Genomic DNA, 23,271 nt, shown 5'->3' with positions numbered 1-23,271 from the left:
CCTCTATCCCTCCCTCCTTTTTTCCCTCTTTCCTTCTTTCTGTGGCACTGAAGAGCAACTCAGATCCTGGCTTCTGTTCTTACAAGGTTTCAGACCTTCCTCAGATGTGTTTCCTCTTCTCTGGAATGCTGTTCCCATGTCTTGGGAAAGTAGCCCCTTTTCAGTTCAAACATTTGATTGAACTTAATCTAACTAAAATAGCTTCTACCCCTTCTCTGTCCATCACAGCTTTTAATGTGCTTCACAGCACTTTCCATTTTTCTCAGTTAAAATACCTGGTTAATAGTATCTCCGTCATCGCTAAACTGTAACCTAAAATGCAGAATCTTGGCGTGTTGCTCATCAAACTATCACTAAATGCCCCTCGCGTGAAAAAGGTCTATTTCGTGAACGAATTCCCAGCTCAGACGCCTTCCTCGCCTGTCTTAGCCAGGCTCCGCCTCCTGGAGCTACTTCCGCCTACGGCTTGTGCGGAAGCTGTCGCAGAGAGAAAGTCGTAAACGCAGGCGCTGTGAGGCTGCGGGGCCTTCTGGGTAAAGATGGATTCCTACGACCTGTTTCGCCGGCTTGGAGCCGGCGCCAAGTTTGACGTGAAGCGGTTCTCAGCAGACGCTACTCGATTCCAGGTACTTTCTGTAAGCGGGGAGCCGAATGACCGAGAAGGGGCGGGATCCGGAGAGTGAGACCGCTGCCAGTCGGGCAGCGGGCGCGCTGGATCCCCGAGAGCCGGCTCCGATCACCCCCGAGCATTTCCCTACTTAGGGAATTTAGCTTAACCTGAGATTTACCCCAAACTTCTGAATGACTGTTTACTAAGCCCTGGTAGACTCAGTTGAGCTTGGCACAGACCCTTCTGTTTCCTGGCTTCTAACTGTACTCACAAAGTTGGAATCCTTTCCGAGGCCCCTTCTTAGAAACCAAGACGCCACTCTTGGTTTGACAGTGTGCAGATAGCTGTACTGTAGTGGAAAGTTTGGGTTTGTTTGTTCTTTCATCACTCTAACCAACGGCATTTTAACTAACCAACCTAAAGTGTGATCTGAAATGCCAGTGTTTCTTAAAGAAGTTGTGAGTATGCAAGGAAGTCAGTTGGGATTCACTTGTGAAACATTTTCCCCGCCTGCCGCTGCCTCCCAAGTTCTGGGATTAAAGGCGTACACCATCACTACCCGGCTACTTACGAAACATTTTAAACATAAACATGACTGTAAAAGAACAGCCTTTGTGGAAAGTGATATGTGTATTTCTTCGTCCTAACTGCAATGCTGTGGTTACATTTGAACCCCGGAGCAGGGTTTTCTGGGACCAAATGCTGGGTCTGCTAGTAAATACTAGTTATTTTCTGATGCCTGGATTTTTTTCCCCTCTTCGGTCTCCCTGCTACTTACCATGTAGGGTTGGTGTGAGGATGAAGTAATTTAATATCTAATAAACATCCTTGACATGTAGTAAATGTGTATAAGTATTCATTGCTGTCGGTGTTACTGGTAGAAAACTGGAGAGGGTTTTTGTTTGTTTCAATTCCATTTGCCTGGTAGAAAACTGGAGAGGGCTTTTGTTTGTTTCAATTCCATTTGCCTAAATACTACTTAGCTGAACAGACTCTTGTTTGAAAAGGTTAAAAAGATGAATTACTGAACCTGTGTCCTCTATACAGCTAGTCATGGTTTGATGAAAACAGTTCTGGCAGTAAATTTCATTTAAAATGTTTGGGGTTTTAGGTAGGAAAAAGAAAATTTGATTCCGATTCTTTGGAGGTCCTGAAGGGACTAGATTTCTTCAGAAGCAAGAAGTCTGTCTCAAATGAGTGTGGAGCTTTACAAATACACCAGGAGTTCCAAAATGAGGAGAAAACAGAAGAGGGCCTGTTGGAAAGGAGTAAGGAGCCCAAGAAGAAAAAGAGAAAGAAGATGAATTCAGGTTAGTATTGGCTTTCTGTTCATTTTTTTTTTCTAGTTACAAAACAGTGCAAACTGATAAATCAGACAACACATCCCTGTTCCTTTGTTGAAGCCATTTGGATTATACCTAGGTACTGGCTGTTAATTGCTACTGTAATGATAGTTACACATAGCCTTTTGGACAGGTGTTGCCATTTCTGGAGAATAATAATCCCAAAGTGGAGGCACTCTATGAAAAGGTATGCATCACTTCCTTAGAATAGATACTGAAGAATGACGCCCCACACCTTTTTTTTTTTTTTTTTTTTTTTTTTTTTTTTTTTTTTTTTGAGACAAGGATTCCCAATCTCCCTGGGATTGGAGGCTAGGGAAATGGAACAGCAGGTACAGTTATTGCCACAGAAGCCTAGGGATCTGAGTTTATTTCCCAGAACCCACATAGTCTGCCCCAGTGCTGTTGTTGCTTCTTTGTTTGTTTGGTTGTTTGGTTGGTTTTTGTCAATCTAATTAATGAAACTCTTAATTTAGATTTTATTATTAATATTCTTTGAGACAAACGTGTACCCTAGGCTTCCCTTTAACTCCCTTTAACTACATTGTAAAAGCCTTTTCTTTCCCTAGCTTCAAGGAAGTTGGTGAAATCTTTGCCCACTATTAAGAAAAGAAATGCCAAGCGGTGGTGGTGCATGCCTTTAATCCCAGAACTTGGGAGGTAGAGGCAGGCGGATTTCTGAGTTCGAGGCCAGCCTGGTTGGTCTACAGAGTGAGTTCCAGGACAGCCAGGGTTAAACCCTGTCTCAAAAAAAAAAAAAAAAAGAAAAAGAAAAGAAAAAAATGCCACAAATTTAGAGACAGGATTCAAGTGCTGGGCAATCAGAAATCCATAGATGTATACTATAACCATTCAGTAATAAATGTATGTAGGATATATGCCTATGTTATATGTATTTTAATTAGATATGTTATGATTGTGAATTAGTGGTGACTGGGGTTTATTAGTTCTGCTGTATGTGTTAACCAGGTTTACCTTAGACTACTAGGCACAAGTGACTCTCCTCCACAAGCTGCTTACAGGAGATGGCTCTGTCTCTGTCTTTCCCTCCATCCCCTTCTCCCCTTCTGTCCTCCCTCTCTCTTTCTCTCTCTTTCTCTCATAATTCTTCCTTGTTATACCTACTAGAAATAGTTCCAGGACAGCTAGGGCTATACAGAAAAACTCTGTCCCAAAGAAACAGGGATCAGGGGGAGGAGAGAGGAAACACGGGAGTGAATGGGATGGATATGGTGGCACATGCTTTTAATCCTAGTGCTTGGGAGGCAGAAGCAGGCAGATCTCTGAATTCTTGGCTAGCCTTGTTTATATAGCAAGTTCTGGGTCAACCATGGCTATATAGTGAGACCCTGTCTAAATAAATATAAATAAATAAATAAGATAAAGAATGACCAGGGAATTAAATTCTTTTCCCGTGGCTTTGTGTTTGTTTTTAGTGGTATCTCACTGCATAGCCTTTAGTGGTATCTCACTGCATAGCCTATAGTGGGTCTGAAAGTTGAAATCTTCCTTAGACCAGTCCGGCTTTAAATGCACACCTGCCTCAGCCTCCCAAGCACTGGGATTAAAGGTGTGTGATACCGCTGTCCAGCTTGTAACTTATGGTACACTTATCTCCTACCTTTCCTTCAGACTGTCTTTGGATTCTGCTGTTGGATTGGTTTGTCCTTGTGATCCTATGCCAAGGACTCTGCTGTTGGATTGGTTTGTCCTTGTGATCCCATGCCAGGGACTCTGCTGTTGGATTGGTTTTTCCTTGTGATCCCATGCCAGTGTCTCTCCCTTTACTTGTTGCAGCCTTACATCTAAAAACAAACAGAAAGCAGAGCAGCGGATAGACTGCCAAGGCATGTTATACGCATACAGTGTGCTGGGGACTACCTAGGACCACATACAAGCTAAATAAGCACTTTATTGCTGAGCTATAGCCAACCCAATATATACCTTAAAATATATGTAGTTTCATTGCATGTCAATTATGTCTCAGTGAAGATAAAAATTGTCTTAATAATGCCACAGAGGAGCTTGAAAGATGGCTTAGCAGTTAAAAGGAAGAACTGCTGTCTCTATGATCTGCCCAGCCTAAGCATAGTCATTTCATTGCTGTTGCACATGAAATCTTTCTCTCTTACAGTAGCTCTAGCTCAGTGTTTGATGAACAAGCTGGCTTCCCTATAGCTTGTGTACTTCTCAGTCCACCTCCTGTTTGACACATACAGTTGTCATGATGTTCACGACTGACACAGCCAACAAAAGGAAGAGAGCAAGCCTTGGCGTTCTGTCTGTGCCACATTACAGCTCACCTGGTCCTGGCCTTGGCGTTCTGTCTGTGCCACATTACAGCTCGTCTGTTCCCGGCCTTGTGTATGCTTCTCTTCCCTATGGGATCTGCTAATGCCTCTTCTGGTGTAGTGTGAAATGTAGCCAGTTTGGCACACCTAACACTGTTGCACTTGATACCTTTGATTTTTAAAATATAGAAGTTCTTGCTCAAGAAGACTTTGACGGTACTATACAGTGGACATCCTCTGTAGAAGCAAAGCTTCAAGATAAAAAAGCCAATGGAGAGAAGAAATTAACTTCAGGAAAGTTGGAACATCTCAGAAAAGAAAAGGTTAGAAAAATACCTTCACCTCCCAAAAGTGTACATAAGAGTTTCCACTGGGCTTCCCATTTGTGAATTTATTTTGTTAAGATGGAAAACTAATTATATTTGTTTAGGTTTTACTTTAATGAAGACAAATAGAAGCTATCTGTGCAGTGCTGGAGTGCTTAGTTACAGTTAGAGAAAGATCAGAGAGAGTTTAGTTCTGGTTATTTGTAGATATGTAGTATGTATGTATAAGAGTTCTTGAGCTCCTCAAGTTTTAAGAATAATAGTGTGCCTATAATTAAAATTTTCTAATTTCTTGGGCTGGTGAGACGGCTCAGTAGTTACGAATGCTGGCTACTCTTACAGAGAACCCAGGTTCAGTTCCCAGCACCCATAAGGCAGCTCACAACCATCTGTAACACCAGGGGATCTGATGTCTGTCTGACCTTCGCAGGGCATCTCAGCAGTCATCGGGCACACACATGATGCTAATGCATACATATGGGCAAAACCACTCTTATACATAAATTATTTTTTAATTCCAATTCTTAACTCCTTTTAATAAGCCTAAATTTGACACACTTTCTCTTCGGGATTGAGCCTACGGTTTAAAAGCAATTTTTCCCCTGGGGAAAAAAATTACAGGGTTAGATTTTTGTTGTGGCCTATGTGAATCTTTTGATTCTCCTGCCTCTACCTTCTAAGCCACTCTACCTATAGAGAATAAAGTTCTTAAGGAAGATAATTGTGATAAGGCTATAGGGCATGGAAGAACAGGGAATCTGCTGCTTCTGTACCCTTGCCACTGCAGTGGAGTGACCCAGACACCAAGATGTGGCTGGAGACTGCAGTGCAGTGACCCAGACACCAAGATGTGGCTGTCTGTGGACTAGAAGATGAACAAGTTGCCCAGTCAGTATCACTAAACAGCACCTTTGTCATTCAGTTTTAAGAAATACAAGGGCTGATGGGCTTGTTTTGTTTTTAGAGTATTAAAAGCACTGGCATTTGTAAGCTAAGAACCAAATTGAAAACATAATTTCAAAGCTTGCCTTCTAGAGGGTTTTATGAAGTTATATAAGAAGTGTGACAGAAACACTTTACAGTACACACAGACAGGCGGGTCCCATCATTTGTGAGGGTTTTCTGGCTGTGAATACCATGAAATGTACTCAGTGTCTGTGTTGACTGCCGGCTTGTATTTAAGCAGAAAGCTTCTTATGTCACTATAGCTTATGCCAGAACTGTTACTGCTGTTAGAAAGCGTCTGAGATTGTTGTTATTGTTGTTTGGACTCATACATGTTGGCTCCTTTGTCTCAATTTATAGATCAACTTCTTTCGGAACAAACACAAGATACACGTCCAAGGAACTGATCTTCCTGACCCAATTGCTACGTTTCAGCAGCTTGACCAAGAATATAAAATCAGTTCTAGATTGCTCCAGAATATTCTAGACGCAGGCTTCCAAGTGCCCACGCCAATTCAGATGCAAGCCATTCCAGTTATGCTGCATGTGAGTGTGAAGGTCTAGGATGTCTGTAACATTCTCCTGTGTCTTCATTCTCTTCCTGACCCCTGGAATTCCTTTCCACCTTTAGTCTCCTATTAAGTCTTTCATTTGTTTGAAGGTTTGTCTCAAGTGTTTGTACCCCCGTATAAAATCTGCTCATTACAAGTAGATGCCATGTTTCCTGTATCAGTACTTCCTCCCCCCCCCCCCCCAACGTGTGTGGTGGAGGAGGGAGGGAGGGAAGGAATGAGAATCCATGATCCTACTGCCTTAGCCTCTCGGGTGCTGGCACTTTGGGTATGTGCTCTACTGTGGCTGACACTTGGGTATTTTTTATCATGAAGCACTTAAACCCTCTGAGCATAGAGACAGTGATTTGTCTTTTCTTTCTTAGTTGAGTTTGTAATGCCCAGAAGCTGCATCAGAAATACAAATGCTTTTTAAAGTTTTTATGCGTAATCTAACTTGGTCTCCCCGCTGCTTCCCATGCTCTTTATTATTGACATACCCTTCACATACAATAAAGCACACAGACTTTAAGCGCAGTTTAGTCTGGACAGTGTGTAACCCACACGACATAACTGTTCTCCAATAAAGCTGTACATTTCTGTACATTCCAGAAAATGTGTTGCACACCATTCGTTTATTCCTTACCCTACATTACACAGAAAAAAACAAAACAGAACAGTATTCTGATTGCCATATTATTTTTTACTCTGGGATTTCAGGTGGGACTGTCATTGATCTTTTACTTAATGTTTTTTGAAACTTATAACACATCTGCTACTAAATAGCATTCTGCTGTATGAATATATTAACAGTGTGCGTATTGAATCACTTGCTGATAAAAAGTGTAAATTAGATGAAATGTTTGGAAACTAAATTTTTCTGAGGACTTTAAAAACTAACAATGGGCCAGGGTGGTAGTGGCGCATGCCTTTAATCTCAGCACTTGGGAAGCAGAGGCAGGCGGATTTCTGAGCTCAAGGCCAGCCTGGTCTACAGAGTGAGTTCCAGGACAGTCAGGGCTACACAAAGAAACCCTGTCTTGAAAAAAACCAACCAACCAACCAACCAACCAAACAAACAAAAAAACTAACAATGGTACAGCCATGCAGTGGTGGCGCAGACCTTTACTCCAGCACTCAGGAGGTAGAAACAGGTGGATCTCTGAGGTTGAGGCAAGCCTGGTCTACACGTGAATTCTAGGACAGCCAGGGCTATTACACAGAGAAACCCTGTCTACAAAAAATAAACAAATGGGCAGTAAAAAGTTCCCTACCTCCCTCTCTCCTCCCCTCCTCCCTTCCTCCTTTCGCTGCTCTTCTTCCCTCTCTCCATTTACAAAATAATCAACTTGGCCTTCAGTTAAGGTAGAGGAAAGATACAAGTTATCTTTTCACTCCATTGTATTAATTCTTAGCTTTGCTTTGTGTACTGGAATGAGTGATTTTTTTTTTTAATTTATATGAGTACACTGTAGCTGTCTTCAGACACACACTAGAAGAGTGCATCGGATCCCATTATAGATGGTTGTGAGCCACCATGTGGTTGCTGGGAATTGAACTCAGAACCTCTAGAAGAGCAGTCAGTGCTCTTAATCGCTGAGCCATCTCTCCAGCCCCAGGAATGAGTGATTTTATTAACGCACGTTTATTGAATTTTCATTTACTTTCCTCTTAGGTTATTTCTATCATTTCAGCTTTTAAGGCCTTAAAAATTGCAGGGACCCCTTTGAAGATTGTTATATTCTTGTCACCTATGTCACCACTGTTTAATTCTAACCTTCACTCACTGTGTTATTTAACAAATTCATCCCAAGGGGATTAAACTGTACAGATACTAGGGTAAAAGCTCAGTTGTGTTATGTGCTTTGGTAACAGAGTTTAATGGGAAAGAAAACTTGAAATAGTAGTTCTGATACTCTGTGGGTTTTAGCTGTCTTTGGTGCTTACTGTTCAAATTCACATTAATAGTGGTGCTCTAACTAATACTATTAGGGCAACAGTGGTGAGGGTAGGGTGTTAGAAAAAAATGGATGGGGGCAGTTAGAGAAGTGGTTAGGGTGTGAACAGTCAAATTTAATTCATAAATTTTTAATTCATAAGTTTTAAGAGGTAGGGTGTGAGTTGGAATTACTTCATTCAGTTTTATTTGTTGTTTTCATAGCTGCTCACGTTGTCTAACCAGGCTCTGAAAACTTGATGAACTTGTCCTATACCTCCTGTGCTCTGTTGTTAGGGTCGGGAACTTCTGGCCTCTGCTCCTACTGGATCTGGGAAGACGTTGGCATTTAGCATTCCCATCTTAATGCAGCTGAAACAACCCACAAATAAAGGCTTTAGAGCCCTGGTTATATCCCCAACCCGAGAACTTGCAAGCCAGGTATGACTTAGAGTTTTGAGAGAATGCATTTGCGTGTGCTTTGATATTTTTCTTGCTAAGTTGGTAAAGCTTTCAAGAGTGTACTCTATATAATACAGCATATGGGCTGCTCTTGTACATATCTACAATTTTCTAAAATGTGATTTGACAATTATGCTTCTTTGGTAAAGACTCCCAGATCTTTAAGATTGAGAGGGTACCGTGATATATTCATTGAAATTCATTTTGCTCATTTAGAAAAGTGACAGATGCTGGGTGGGGTGACTCACACCTGTGATCCCAGCACAGGGAGGTGGAGGAAAGAGGGTCAGTACTCCAGAGTCATCTTCAGCTTTAGTGATGTAAGACCCAGTCTCAAACAGCTGGGTGTGGCACATGCCTTTAGACCCGCACTCTAGAGGCAGGGCGTCTAGAGAATCTCTGTGCGCTCTTGGCCAGGGCTACAGAGTGAGACCTTGTCTGAAAAAAAGAAGAAAGGAAAAGAAAATACCAGTTTTCTGAGAAAGTAAAAACTTCTTGTTGAGTTCCGCTGTCCCGGTGTGTAAATAAAACACTCTGAAGACTGCAGCAGAGGGAAGGAGTTTGCTTTTGTTTCTTGGAAGTGGTTTAGGATTTTGAGGAAACAATCGGGTCTTTGAGCATTCCAGGCCATCCTGCAGCTTCCCTCTGTGGGTTGGTAATAGGGACACCAAAGGCACAAAAGAAGCTGTGTGCACAGGCTTAGTGTCCTAGTATCTTAATGTCGTTCTCTTGCCTCTTTGTTTTAGATTCACAGAGAATTAATTAAAATATCTGAGGGAACAGGATTCAGGATACACATGATCCATAAAACTGCAATAGCAGCTAAGAAATTTGGACCTAAGTCATCAAAGAAGTTTGGTAAGAACTTCCTGCTTAGTGTATGTAAGCGATTTGGAAATAATAAGGGTCCTAATTTTTATATAAAAGATGTTACAGTGCAGGGAGGGAGGGACAGGGAGAGAGAGAGAGAGAGAGAGAGAGAGAGAGAGAGAGAGAGAGAGAGAGAGAGAAAATTTGAGTATAAATTTCTGAGTTCAAGGCCAGCCTGGTCTACAGAGTGAGTTCCAGGATAGCCAGGGCTACACAGAGAAACCCTGTCTCGAAAAACCAAAATCATTTGAAATGTAAATAAAAAATATATCGAATAAAAAAAAATTTAAAAAAAGAAAAGAACCCCCCCCCCCAAAAAAAAAAGAAAAAAAGAAGAAGAAAATGCCCTTGAACTTATGACCCTCTTGCTTAGCCTTAGGTACTAGACTTGCTGATATATACCACCACACCCAGATTATGTAGAGCTAGGAATCAAACCAGATTTTTATACGTGATAGGCAATATTATACCAACTGAGGCACACCTCTAAGCCCCTAATCAGTTATTTTATTAAGATAGGTTTATCGGGCTGGAGAGATGGCTCAGTGGTTAAGAGCATGAACTGCTCTTCCTGAGGTCCTGAGTTCAAATCCCAGCAACCACATGGTGGCTCACAACCATCCATAATGAAATCTGTCGCCCTCTTCTGGGGTGTCTGAAGACAGGTACAGTGTACTTACATATAATAAATAAATCTTTAAAAAAAAAAAAAAAGACAGGTTTATCTGCGCAGTCCCTACTGTCTAGGAACTTGTTCTACAGACCAGGCTGACCTTGAACTTGGGGATCCAGCCAGCTCTGCCTCAGCTGGGATTAAAGGCATGCGCCCCCACTGTGCCCTGCTTTCATTAGTTTTTTCTGAGGTAGCTGAACATAGACTTTCCTCCCTCTTTCACCCAGAAGATCTGCGCCTGTGTCCCAGATGATTCTCCCACCAGTCACCAGGACATTTGTAGTTATTTCAGCTGGGGTGAGAACCAATAGCCCATTGTAGATAGGAGGATAGAAATCCTGTTAAGCCCCTCAATGCCCAGGACAGCTGTCTGCAAAAAGTTGGTGATTCATTGTGTCAGCAGTGCTATGGTTTGGAATCCTCCCTCGTGCCCTTGGTTTCTAATCTGTCATGGGAATGCCTTGGCGGATATGATTGGATTACTTGTCTCCCTTCTGTGAACCAGAGAGTTTGCTTTTAACTTGAGCTCTGAGAATTTACTTAAGACTTTTCAAGCCAAGCATCCCGGCACACACCTGCAGTCTTATCACTGAGGCAGGAGGATCAGAGAAGTTTTAAGGCCATCCTGGGCTTGGGATGCTACAGTGTTGTCTCTTAGAAGTTGAAATGGCTGCAAGGATAGTCAAGTGGTACAGCTCTTGCCTAGTGTGTGTAAAGCAGGCCTTGGCTTTACTAACCTGACCCTCAGGCAGAAGTAAGATGACCATGGGTTTGAGGGAGTCTGAACTACACAGCAAGACTCAGGTGTAGGCTGAAGAAACTGCTCAGATTGTAATAGAACAGAGATAGAGATGAAGAGAGAGGAAAGAGGTTTACACTGTGGTGGAGGGGAAATGTGTATAGCTTACTAACAAGAATCTGATTTTTGTGTTAACAGCTCTTCCCTTCCTGCTTAAGGTTATTAACTGAAATTCTGAAGGCTTAATTCTGTACTCTAAGGAATGCATCTTATTTTTGCAATTTCTCCCACTTGTTTTTCCTATAGATATCCTTGTAACTACTCCAAATCGACTGATCTACTTGTTGAAGCAGGATCCACCAGGGGTTGACCTAACAAGGTACAACGGTCTCATGTCTTTCATTCACTTGCTTATTTTATTAGTTACCTTGTTACTGTGACTGATTATTTGACAAACAGAAATTAAAGGAAGGAGGAAAGGCTGCTGTTTGAAGGCATATATATAGTTCATTGGGGCAGGAAAGTGAGGCCTGGACTCCTTGTATCCAGTTAGAGAGCAGGACATCGATGACTGTTGACTTTTAGCTGCCCTTCTCCTTTTTATCCAGTCTGAATCCCAACCACAGTGCGGTTTGTAATGCAGTCTTCTGACCTCAGTTGCCTGGGCTAGATAATCCTCCCGTGAGTCCAGAGGCTTCTCTCTGGTGATTTTGGATCCTGTGGGGTTAACAATATCACCAATCACAGTTACTTTGTTCTCAATTGCTTTTCTTATTGTCCTTTGGTGTGTACTGTCTGCCAGCTCTGTCAGTGGTATGCTGAGAATAATTGTTTGAATTATCTAGCAGAAAACTGGGAGTTAACTGGTCAGGAAGAAAATTACACACTTGAATAAACAGTACACAGTTCCCCAAGACATTTTTACATCTTTTAGCATAGGCAAGGGGATCCTGAAGGAATCCTCTGTTGTTGCTAATACAGCTTGTCTTTGAAAATTTAAAGTAGGTGAGCGAGTTATATTTATCATGTTTTTGTGGTCATTTTTCTTGTACATTTTTTTTCTCACTTGATAAAGTAGCATCATTGTTGGACTTTTTTTTATGTATACTGACAGTTTTGGTGAAGTGTCCTGGATCTTTTAGTTCTGTAACCACAGGTTGTTTTGCTGTTCATTAGTGTTGAGTGGCTGATAATAGATGAATCGGACAAACTGTTTGAAGATGGCAAAACTGGCTTTAGAGACCAGCTGGCTTCCATTTTCCTGGCCTGCACATCCCCCAAGATCAGAAGAGCAATGTTCAGCGCAACTTTTGCATATGATGTTGAGCAGTGGTGCAAGCTCAACCTGGACAACGTCGTTTCCGTGTCCATCGGAGCAAGGTAAGCACTTGTTCTTTCTCGCTATCCCACTCACTTGTTGGCTTGGGGGACTGGACTTTTTGTTTTGTTTTTGTTTTTGTTTTGTTTTGACTCATCGAAATAGTCCTTTAGTGTAACACCAACAAGTGAGAGAAGTTTTACTGATAGAATGTGCTTTTCAAAGTCAAGATTAAGGATTTTTCAGAATTACACAATGAAGATTCTCATGTTTGTATACTTACTCATTCTAGCACCATTCATTCATTCATTCATTCACAAAATATGCCATCAGCTCTGTGACCACCCATATTTACTTTCTCTGAATGTTTAAATAGGACCACGTGGTCCTACTGCCATTACTTAGCCATGTGATAAATAATTCTGGCACAAAAAATGAATTTGATAAGCATCAGGGGTGTAGTTGAGTGATTGAAAGAGCAGTTATGTAGCAGGAGATCTGTTCCATTCTCCAGCACTGGAAAAGGGTTTAAGGTCAATAAGCATTTCAAGCTAAGTAAATACACTTCCTCGGTTTTAAAAAATGACCAAGGAACAGCATGGGTTGGCAAGATGGCTCAGCAGTGAGAGTGCCTCCCACCAAGCCTGCTGCTGAGGTCCATCCCAGAGCCCAGGTGCGGAAGGACAGACATGGCAAAGTTGGTACACACATGGTGGACCTCCCAGAGGACACTTCTTGGGAGTTGATTTAGTCTCAGGCTGACATATTTACATGGCAAAAGCCTGGGCCACCCTCCTGGGTGCTGGGGTTGCAGTTCCTCACCAGCATGCGTAGTTAAAATTTGATTCATAAAAGATACATTTTTCTTCTCAGAAATTCTGCAGTCGAAACTGTTGAACAAGAGCTTCTCTTTGTTGGATCTGAGACTGGAAAACTTCTGGCCATGAGAGAACTTGTTAAAAAGGTATGTTGGAGTGCACTCTAGACTCCTGGAACAGGTCACTCACATTTTAGCAGCATCCTGCCTGAATTAATATTTAGTGTTGATTCCGTCTTAGTGATCCAGTGCATGCTGAGGCTTCTGAACCCCCTGGTGACACCCAAGTCCACGTCTGCCTGTCCGTGTGTCCTTCACTCCCTCATCTCTGCTGGTTCATTAGAGATGACCTGGGGCACTGAGGAATGAGTGATGCCCTTGCTCTGCTTTTGGTTTTTTATCCCCAAATAAGTATTGAATTAATAAGCCTTGGTTAGAAAATGTAAAGGCTGGAGAGTTGGCTTAGTGGTTAAGGGCACTTGCAGCTCTTGCAGAGAACCTGGGCTCAAGTCCCAGCACCAACATGGTGCTTCACAACCATCTCTAACTCTAGTTCAAGGGCATCTGACACCCACCAGGCATATACATGGGCATATACATACATGTAAGCAGAACACTCATACACATAAAAAATGTGGGTTCAGGGTAAGAAAGCAAAAAGGTATAAGTGGTAGGTATGCCTTTTGGGATTTATTCTTATAAGTGAGCACAAATATATCAACTGCCTTAATGGTGGAGCAGGTAGGATGGTCAGAAGATGGAAAAGAAAGGCGTTTGTACATCCCAGGAGCCAGGACATGGACTTCTGAGCTGGACGACCTAGTAGGGATTTGAGCTATACCATTTCCTATCTCAAAGATGACAGCAGATGTGACCATAGTGTGCCGAAAGCTCCTAGTTGATGCTCAGGTGTTTCTTGATTCTGTTAGGGGCTGGGGGATTTTTCTATTTGTTTATATCAAGACAACTAGAACTAAAGACAGGAAGATTCTAAAGTTGGAGGAAGCAATGAATTAAAGACACGGCTTTTACATTATGACAGAATCAAAGTTCTGGGGCTAAAGTGTAGTGGTTTTAACATGGGCATACATTATTATAGGAAGGCAGGTTTATTGGAATTATTGAGATAAGAAATATTCCCTAGGGACAATGAACACCCTTTGTAGAGGATGGATGATGAGGAAGGTGGAGGCAGATTGAGACACTGGCAATAGAAGTGTATAAATTAGACATTCTAATGCTGTGATAAAACACTGTGACAAAAAAAAAAAAAAGAGTTTATTTCAGCTCACAGTTCCACATCAGGGTCCATCACTGAGGGACATCAGAGCAGGCACATAGAAACAAGAACTGATGGAGAAGCTATGGAGGGATGCTGCTTAATGACTTGCTTTCCAATAGCTTGTTCAACCTACTTCCTTATAGCACCTGGGATCAACTGCCTACAGATGGCACCACCCACAGTGGGTTGGCCCATCAATCATTAAGAAAATACACTAGAGGGTGGGGCTTCCCCACACCCCACCCCCAGGGCTAGGTCAGCATGCTGCGCCACTAAGTTGATTGTGTATATGCTGTGTCTGCTGTGAGCATGGCTGAGGAAGAAGGAAATCTGGAGGTCACTTCCAAGATGGAAAACCCTTCAGATTCAGCTCCGACTTCACCTGTCGCTCCTCAGACCAGTGAGAATCCACCATTAATCACCCTATTCAGTTCAGGAAAACAACGTATGAGCGGAACACCTAATTAAAGAAAGCAAGATATTCCTCTCATTTTTTTTTGTAGTGTCGTAAAGTGTATTAAGGTAGAGAATGAAGAAAATGATAAGACCCTTTCAGAACCAGGAGAATCTTCAAAAGAAAATTGTTCAAAGACCCAAGAAAGCTTGAAAAACATAGACAATGAACCTGAAAAAAGACAGTGAACCTAAAAAAAGAGAGCTCAGAGAATAAAAATGCATGTGAATCTAGGTCACCTGATACTGGGTCACCTAGTGCCCTCTAAAAAGAGTCTGTGAATAAGACGACTAAACAAAGTTTGAAGGAAGAAAAGGCAAAATTGACTTGGCAGGTTCAAGAGAAGAAAGACCTTCTTTGGAGGTTAGTCAAGATGTAGAGAATAAAGAACGACGTGACGGAGTTAGAGGATTTAATAAGGAAGTGGGGGGAATGGGTCCAGCGGCTGCTGTGTGAGCTGCAGTCGGTCATGTCCGAGGATGAGGACGAGACGCTGACCCTCACCGAGATGAGGATAGGTGACAAATTGCAGCGCTATAATAGACATGAAGAAGTTACAGGGGTTTCATACTTTTTTTTTCAGACTTTCCCCCTTCTCTTCTTGGGGTAATGGGATCATACCCAGGGCCTCAAAAACTGTGCTGTTCCTGAGCTGTACACTTGGCTCCTTTACAGAATCTCTTTGAGAATGGCATTGAAAAAAGAAGTGTTTTAAAGGGAAAGATCTAAGCTGTTGTGGCTTAGAGTAGGGGAATGTTGAACAGTTTGGGGTATTCTGACACAGAATTATAAGATGAAGCTTAGTATTTTGGATGTGTTTGCTAGAGAAAATAAGTATAAAATGTTAAAATTGTGTTTAAAAGGAAGTTTGGATAATTCTAGAAACCAGGGTTAATACATTGATTTGGGGGGCAAACGGTTTTATATTCAATATTAAAATGTAGTCTGTTGAGCATCTAAACCTCAAGTGGCAGACATGTAACCTGCTCTCCTGAGTTCATGGCCCTGTCCTCATCTGCTTAACGTGTCTGTCTGCTAATCTAGCAACTAATTAAACTTACGTGTCTACAGTTAGAAACAAGAAAAAAGAGAAAGAAAATGCACTACAGACTTGCCTGCAATGTGGAGGCCTTTCTTCAGTTGAGAGTCCCTCGTCCCAGATGACTTCCATCTTCCTTGATGCCTCCCTCCATCGGGTTGACATAATTGCCAGAACAGTATACTAAATTGAATGGGTTATTTGTGGACTGAAGACATGAGATTGATTGCATTCTTTCTTACAAGTTATATATCTGACTTTTACTTCTTTCTCCTAGGGTTTCAATCCACCTGTTCTTGTTTTTGTTCAGTCCATTGAAAGAGCTAAAGAACTTTTCCATGAGCTCATATATGAAGGTATTAATGTGGATGTCATTCATGCAGAAAGAACACAGCAGCAGGTAGAAAGTCAGTTGTACTACAAACATCATGTACTGCCTGTTTGTCGTCTAGACTGGTACTAAAGCATTTAATGTGTCTTCTTTCACCAGCGAGATAACACAGTCCACAGCTTCAGAGCAGGAAAAATCTGGGTTCTTATTTGTACAGCCTTACTTGCAAGAGGGATTGACTTTAAAGGCGTAAACCTGGTCATCAATTATGATTTCCCCACCAGCTCAGTGGAATACATCCATAGGATAGGTGAGCCTTTGTTTTCATGCCCTTGTTGCCTACTCATCCTTCTCAGAACCTCTACCATTCCCATTCTACATACTTAATCTTTGGTTTTTGGCGCTGTAAAAATCCAATGACCTTTTCTTGGGTGGGGAGGTTACATTTTCTTATTTAATGATGTGTGTGAGTATGCCAATGGTGTGGGGGTTGGAGGAAGACCTGGGGTGTCAGTCCTCAACCTTGCAGTTGTTTGAGGTCGAGTTGTATATGTCAGGATAGTGACGGAGCTTTCAGGGAGTCCCTCATCTCCACCTCCCAGCTTAACATAGGGACACAGATTACAGACATGTCTTCCTGCTCTGGCTTTAACATGGATCCTGGGAATTTGAACTCCTATCCTTTTGTTTGAACAACAAGTGATTTACCCACTGAGACATCTCTTCAAACCCCAGAGTCCTTTATGTGAACCTTGAGAATTATTTCCAATTAAACAAACAAGCAAAAAAGCCATTTTCATGGTCTGCTTTCTCCTAGGTCGAACTGGAAGAGCAGGGAATAGGGGAAAGGCTGTTACATTTTTCACTGAAGATGATAAACCATTACTAAGAAGGTAAAGTAGGGGCTGGGACAGAGCTCGGTGGCAGAGCTCTCGCTGGTGTGCTTCACTCCAGCACCATGCCTGCCGCCCATCATCCACAAGCTAAGAAGCGCGTAAATTGGGAAACCTAACTTGGTATTTTAGTTGCAGTTGACAAAATTGCTTCTTTATTTTTCTGTGTGTATTTATTAGTAGATAATTACAAATGACTGTGTCCCAAATTCTGTTACTGATATATTAGTTAACTAACTTAGCCATGAGCTGGGTGTGATGCTTGCTGCCTGTAATCTTAGTGTACTTAGGAGGCAGAGCCAAGTGGATTGCCAGAAGTTTGAGGCCAAGAATCAAGGGAGAGATCCAGGGGTGATGTTTTGCACTTCCTCTATTATAATTTGGAAGTGTTGACAGTAGAATATTTAGTTTTAGGTTTGAGAGTAACAGAACTCACCAGAGTTGGGCGGTGCTACTTGCTGTGTAATCATGTGTGAGGAGGTGAGGGGGGTGGTCATCTTACTATGTACCTCAGGCTTGATTAGTCTCTGAGTAGCATGGGCTGTGGTCAGACTTAGAGCCTGAACCTCCCAAATCCTGGCTTGTTGCTAAGGTTGTGGGTTACCCAAGCCTCTGTAGAGGTTTTCGGTCCAGTCAGCGGTCTCTTTTACCATGGTGCATTGTTCTGTTATATTGGGGCCAGATGGGAGTTTTAAATTTATTCCCAGAATCACTTGCCATAGAGGAAAAAGGATTTTAGTGACACATTTTATTTTTGTCAGTTGTAGCCCTTTGAAGTCTAGATATTATATACTTTTAGACTCTCCAGTCTTAATTTAGTCCACCATTATAGATTTTTATGCAGATTTCTGATTTTGGAGATAGGTTTTCACCATGCAGCCTAGGCTGGCCTGAAACTCAGTCTGCCTGCCTCTGTCTCCCACGAGCTAGTATTACAGGCTTGTGCCACCATCAGCTCTAAAGGTGCAGGGTTCTCTGTATTCTGGCTGCCTACAGTAATTTTTGGTTGAAGGATAACTGATAGCATGTACATTCTATACATGTACCTTCAAAGCTTCCATTTTGTCACGCATGCTTTGTCTTGCTTTAACCATCTTTCACATTTCTCCATGTTGGGGTGTGTCAAGAGCCTCTTTGGATCTAAGGGGATCCACTGGGATGACTGATGACTCCAGCATCAGTTAGCTGTGACCATTAGTTTTTCATCTGTGAGATGGGGTTTGTAGGATTTTCCACATTAAGTCATTGTGAGGAGTGAATGGTTATTGTATGTAAAAATCTTGCAGTCGGCCCTTAGTAAGAACTGTCACATAATAAATTGAGGCTTACCTCTAGCTTCACTGAGGATTGGAAATAGCTGCTACCTAAGGTTACTCGTCCATATATTGATTTCAGTCCAGTGCATGCTTCTCTCAGGAATCTAACATGGTTGCATTTGACAGTAATTGGTACTCTGAGAAGACTGTGCTGGAATACTATTGTGTAGTTTAGTTCCTTTGTGTTGTACAGAGGGTTTTGTACATGACTAATTTTGTACATTAATGTTCCTGTTTTGTGGGTTTCTTTTTCAGTGTTGCCAATGTTATTCAGCAGGCTGGTTGCCCTGTGCCTGAATACATAAAGGGCTTCCAGAAACTACTAAGGTATGCATTTAAACTTAACTTGGAGCCTTTTCTCTGGGTCTTTATGCATTCTTGCTTTTTGTTTATTTTGTTTCTTCCTCCATGCCTTTATTTAGTTTGTAGTTTAAGAATGTATATCCCAGAATGGTGTGTTGTTTAATTTTACACAGTTTTTTTGTTTACTTGGGGGTTTTTTTTTGTTTTGTTTTTGAGACAGAGTCTCACTGTGTAGACCAGGCTAACCAAATTCGCAAACATTTACCTGCCTCTGATCCCAAATGCTGGCATTATAAAGGTGTGTGTGCCACTATGCCTGGCAAAATTTTTCCTGTTTTTAATCTTTTTTTTTTAAGAGATTTATTTATTTATTATATGTAAGTACACTGTAGCTATCTTCAGATGCTCCAGAAGAGGGCGTCAGATCTCATCTTGGATGGTTGTGAGCTACCATGTGGTTGCTGGGATTTGAACTCAGGACCTTCAGAAGAGCAGTCAGTGCTCTTAACTTCCAGCCCCATATTTTTAATCTTGCATACAAATGGTTTTTGAGTTAAAACAGGTTTAAGGTCATCTAAGCTCAGTGTAAACTGAAGGTATAGGTTAGGCTGTGGTGGCACATGCCTATAGTCCCAGCATACAGGAGGCAGAGGGAGGTGGGTCTCTGAGTTTGAGGTCAGCCTGAATAAGTTCCTGGACAGGCAAGGCTACATAGAAAAGGCATATCTCAAAACAACAACAACAACAAAAAGGTAGAAAATGAATTTAAGTATATCTGATCTACCAAACATCCTAGCACAGTAGCTCTGTGCACTGTAGACTTTCAGGGTTTATGCAGTTTCATTTGTTTTTTGATACAGGTTCTCACTCTTTACTTAGGAACTCACAGCGGTCTCTCTGCCTTGACTGTTGTAATTACTGAGATCGCAGGCATGGATCACAGAACCTCACTGGAGTATTTCTCTCTCCCTCTCATTGTTGAGTGACTTCCTTGGAGCTCTGGTTCCCTGCTGCTGCCCAGCATTGCTACAAACACTCTGTGTCGCATATCGTGTGCTGGGAGGGCCAAACGCAGAGTAGTTTCTGTGGAGCAGGAGTCACTGCATGATAAACTGAAAAGGCTGTAGTGTGGCTTCTGTGACAGAATCAACTGGGTGTGCTCCTTTGCCCTGTTCTTGCCTTGAGTTCCCTGTGTGTGGCTGAGTGACATTTACTGCATTCGCAGTCCTGTACTCCGCATTGTCTCCAGGACTCTTCCACTTGCAGAGCTGCACCTATGTGCGCATCAAACAGCAGCTCCTGTCTTCCCCTTTTCCTAGTCCTGGCAACCACTGTTTTGTTCCGTTTCTGGTTTTTACTTTCTGAGTACCTCATATACGTTGAATGATAGAGTATTGTCTTTTTAGTGGACTTTTTGTAGTATTTTACTTTGTACAATGTCTTTTAGCCAGAATTTCCTTCCTCAAAGCCCCTACCACATTTTACCTGTCTGCCGTTTAGGTTGCAGCTACCTTATATCTGTTGCGAGTGATATTGAGTCTTTCAAAGACTACTTACATACACTCTAGATTTTTATCCTCCTCAACACACTCTAATGCCAGTGGTGATGTGCCTTTAAAGCATTTTAAACATTTTACTTAAAATGTATTAGTTCCTTCTTAGCTTTTTCATATTTGAAATTGGATTCTTAAAAACTATTCAGTGGCCAGGCGGTGGTTGCACACGCCTTTAATCCCAGCACTTGGGAGGCAGAGGCAGGTGGATTTCTGAGTTCAAGGCCAGCCTGGTCTATAGAGTGAGTTCAGGATAACCAGGGCTACACAGAGAAACCCTGTCTTGGAAAAAAATAACAATTCAGTGAGTGAAACATGCTTAGAATTATTAATAATGATTAATAATAGAATTATTAATACTTATTAATAATGATAATGATTGTCTGGAGTCAGATTCTTTAATGCTTATTGATATAGAACATGAGGTTGTCCCAGAATGTATTTAATCACAGCCAGTGTGATTTTTAAGGCTGATTTCCTGAAACAGTTGTAAGTGCTGTCAGCTGTTCTGGGCCATTGAAATGAGTAGAGCCTCCAGCTAGCTTTAGCTTCTAAATGATGAACTTGTGTTTAATTTCTTTCCGCTTTTACTACTTAATTTCTAGCAAACAAAAGAAAAAAATGATTAAGAAGCCATTGGAAAGGGAGAGCATTAGTACAACTCCAAAGTACTTCTTAGAGCAAGCTAAACAGTAAGTACCTAGATGGTAAGAAAACTGCTGTAATTACAGTAGGCTTTGTTTTCCTTCAGAGGTATTTCTAGAAGTAAAATGAATGCATAGGTAATCCATTATAGGATGTGGTAAAAATGGGTCTTAGAAGGCCTTTGATTTGGGAGTTGGCATATGTTAGTGTTGAAATTTTCTGTATCTATATATTAATCATCTGGGTTTCCCACCATATTTGAAAATAGATTAAAGTTTGCTGTGGATTAGAATTGCACCTCATACTTTCACATATGCATTAGGCCACACTGCAGATGCTACACTGTCTGCATTAAGCCATGCTGCCGAAGCCAGCAGTTTAGGAGCATTGACAGATATTCATCAAACCTTTCTTGGAGCTTCAGTCTCCTTGGCAAGATTTCATATGATCTTAGGCTTATGCAGAGGTGCACTTTATCCTTTAAAAATTACTACTTAGCTTAGGGTTTGGAGGGTGTGAGTACTTAGCATAGGTCTTGTGGGATGCATACAGGTAGGTTCTATCTCATCTAGGAAGCTACCTGTTTTGGTAGGGGTTTCCCAGAGTAGTCTGAGTTCCATTACCCTAATTAAAGATGTGGACTGTTCCATAGACTAGCACAGTTCACCACTGAAGCTGGATGCCGGAGGAAGAGAGAAAAGCATGTAAAACAGGTCACCTGAGAACATCACGTGACTTTAAACAAAGGAATTTACATAAGGGGAAGGTCTTGGGGCCTGGTACAGTTACGGGAGGTAGATGTGTCTAAGGACAGGTGAGATTTATGTCTTCAGAAGAAACAAGGTGATCAGTCTTATGAAACTGTGCCACCCTTGTAAGCAGAACAGGAGGCTTGCAAAGCATTTTCATGCTGTGGAAATAGAGTTCACTCCAGGTGTTGGCAGTGCACAGGGTGTCCCAGAGTTTTGGTGTTTTTTTCGAGATTGAGTGTGGAGAAATACACACCACAGACTTAAAAAGATTTAGAACTTAATAGTTTAAATTTCATTGGTACTTTCTCAGTTTTATGAATTCTTAACATAATGTAGTGTGTGTGTGTGTGTGTGTGTGTGTGTGTGTACAGTTTTTGTGTGACGGGTAGTTTGGAGTATCATGAGAGCTGTTAGGCACCTGTCAGAGTCTTACTTCTTTGGAAAGCTGAGGTTACAGTGCATGTCTCCCGGGCACTGAGTAAATGCCGGGGAAGGCTTTTCTGGAGCCTGAAAGTCTGAGCACAGCATGCCATTGAATTTTAATGGGATTCAGCAGTTTATTTTATTTTATTATTATTATTATTATTATTATCTAGATTAAACATTATTTTGAATAATTACAGTTTAAATAGTTTGTGTTTATAGTATTTTGGTGGGCTTATTAAAACTTAACTACAAGAAGCCATGGGAGTGCTGGTTAAGTCCTGTGGTATCAGCCACATACTTAAGACTTTCTTTCCATTTACTTCTCATTTAAAGACCGTCTTTCTAAGCAGAGGAACAAGATCCAGCATGATCTAGTTCATGTTCCTTCTCCATTACAGATACAGGTTGCTTTGGGTGTATAAGGTTATGTCTTCAGCTCAGCTTCCACATTAAACTTGGAGCCCGATCTTCATTGTCTAGTGGGCGTCCCCTCAGGCCCTATGGACCCAGCCTGGTGTGCTGAGGGGTGGATATGGATTTGGAGCCGAAAAACTGATTCTGATAGGAACTTTCTTGAGTGACTTGGGCAAGTTGCTTGTCTTATGGTTTTATCCATTCTGCCTCATTGTCTTATTTGAAAGTGCATGTACAAAAAACATTTAACAGCACTGTCTAGTACTTTCCACAGAACCACTGGGTGAAGACCAGACTCTGTCCTTTGTGCTGTGTAGTTGCATAGTTATAATGTTTTTCATATGGACAGTAATTTTTATGCTAGGCAGAAAGACCTAGTAAACATCTTCGTTCCCAATTCCTCAAATGCTTTGCTGTACAGTAACTTTTAGTACATGTTTATTTAGCCTCAGCTATAGAAGTAAATTTATATAGAATTTCTGATTCAGCATGTCTTCCTTTTTGTAGGAAAAAGGTTGCTGGCCAAAACAAGAAGAAGAAAGAAACTGTCAAAGAGAAAAGTTAAAACTAAACACCTTGAAAGGCAGTCCCTGCAGGGTGACTTGAGCCTGGCGTGAGTTCTCATGGAGTGCGTAAGCCATCTCACCAACCATTTTAAATCAACAAGGATATGCGAGCACAGGATGGTCCTGATGTAGTGATGCCTCAAGCTTCACTTTGTAGGTGGAATTTATACAATGGAAGTAACATGCATTGACATTTCTGCCTGAATCCAGAGAAATACTTCTTATAGAAGAACAAGAGCTGATACTAAAATAACACCCAAATGTGGTGAACTCTTAAGGATTTTGCCCTTCAAGAGTGAAGGAAAGTGTGATGATGCTGTGGAGAGGCTTCTGGAACAGAATTTTAAAATAAAACCTTGAGCTTGAGAGCACATCCACACTTGTGTGCGTGGAGAGTGGCGTTTGGGATGGGAACA

General features: G+C 41.6%; 1 protein-coding gene and 1 pseudogene across 1 annotated transcript; both read left to right on the top strand.

Annotated features, from left to right (window-relative positions):
- The first annotated feature begins 488 nt into the window (after positions 1-488).
- Ddx52 (DExD-box helicase 52) lies at positions 489-23,232 on the top strand. Its single transcript, XM_052193852.1, has 15 exons — positions 489-626; positions 1,722-1,920; positions 4,434-4,567; positions 5,876-6,061; positions 8,300-8,443; positions 9,211-9,322; positions 11,053-11,125; positions 11,923-12,126; positions 12,938-13,028; positions 15,934-16,056; positions 16,147-16,297; positions 16,805-16,880; positions 18,452-18,523; positions 20,658-20,744; positions 22,797-23,232. The coding sequence occupies exons 1-15, from the start codon at positions 540-542 to the stop codon at positions 22,852-22,854; spliced, it is 1,797 nt and encodes a 598-aa protein (XP_052049812.1). The 5' UTR covers positions 489-539; the 3' UTR covers positions 22,855-23,232.
- On the top strand, positions 13,039-15,927 carry LOC127693225 (swi5-dependent recombination DNA repair protein 1 homolog; annotated as a pseudogene).
- Positions 23,233-23,271: the final 39 nt, after the last annotated feature.

This window comes from Apodemus sylvaticus, chromosome 10, assembly GCF_947179515.1.
Source record: "Apodemus sylvaticus chromosome 10, mApoSyl1.1, whole genome shotgun sequence".
NCBI classification, from domain to species: Eukaryota; Metazoa; Chordata; class Mammalia; order Rodentia; family Muridae; genus Apodemus; species Apodemus sylvaticus.
This window is presented reverse-complemented; position numbering and strand designations above follow the sequence as displayed.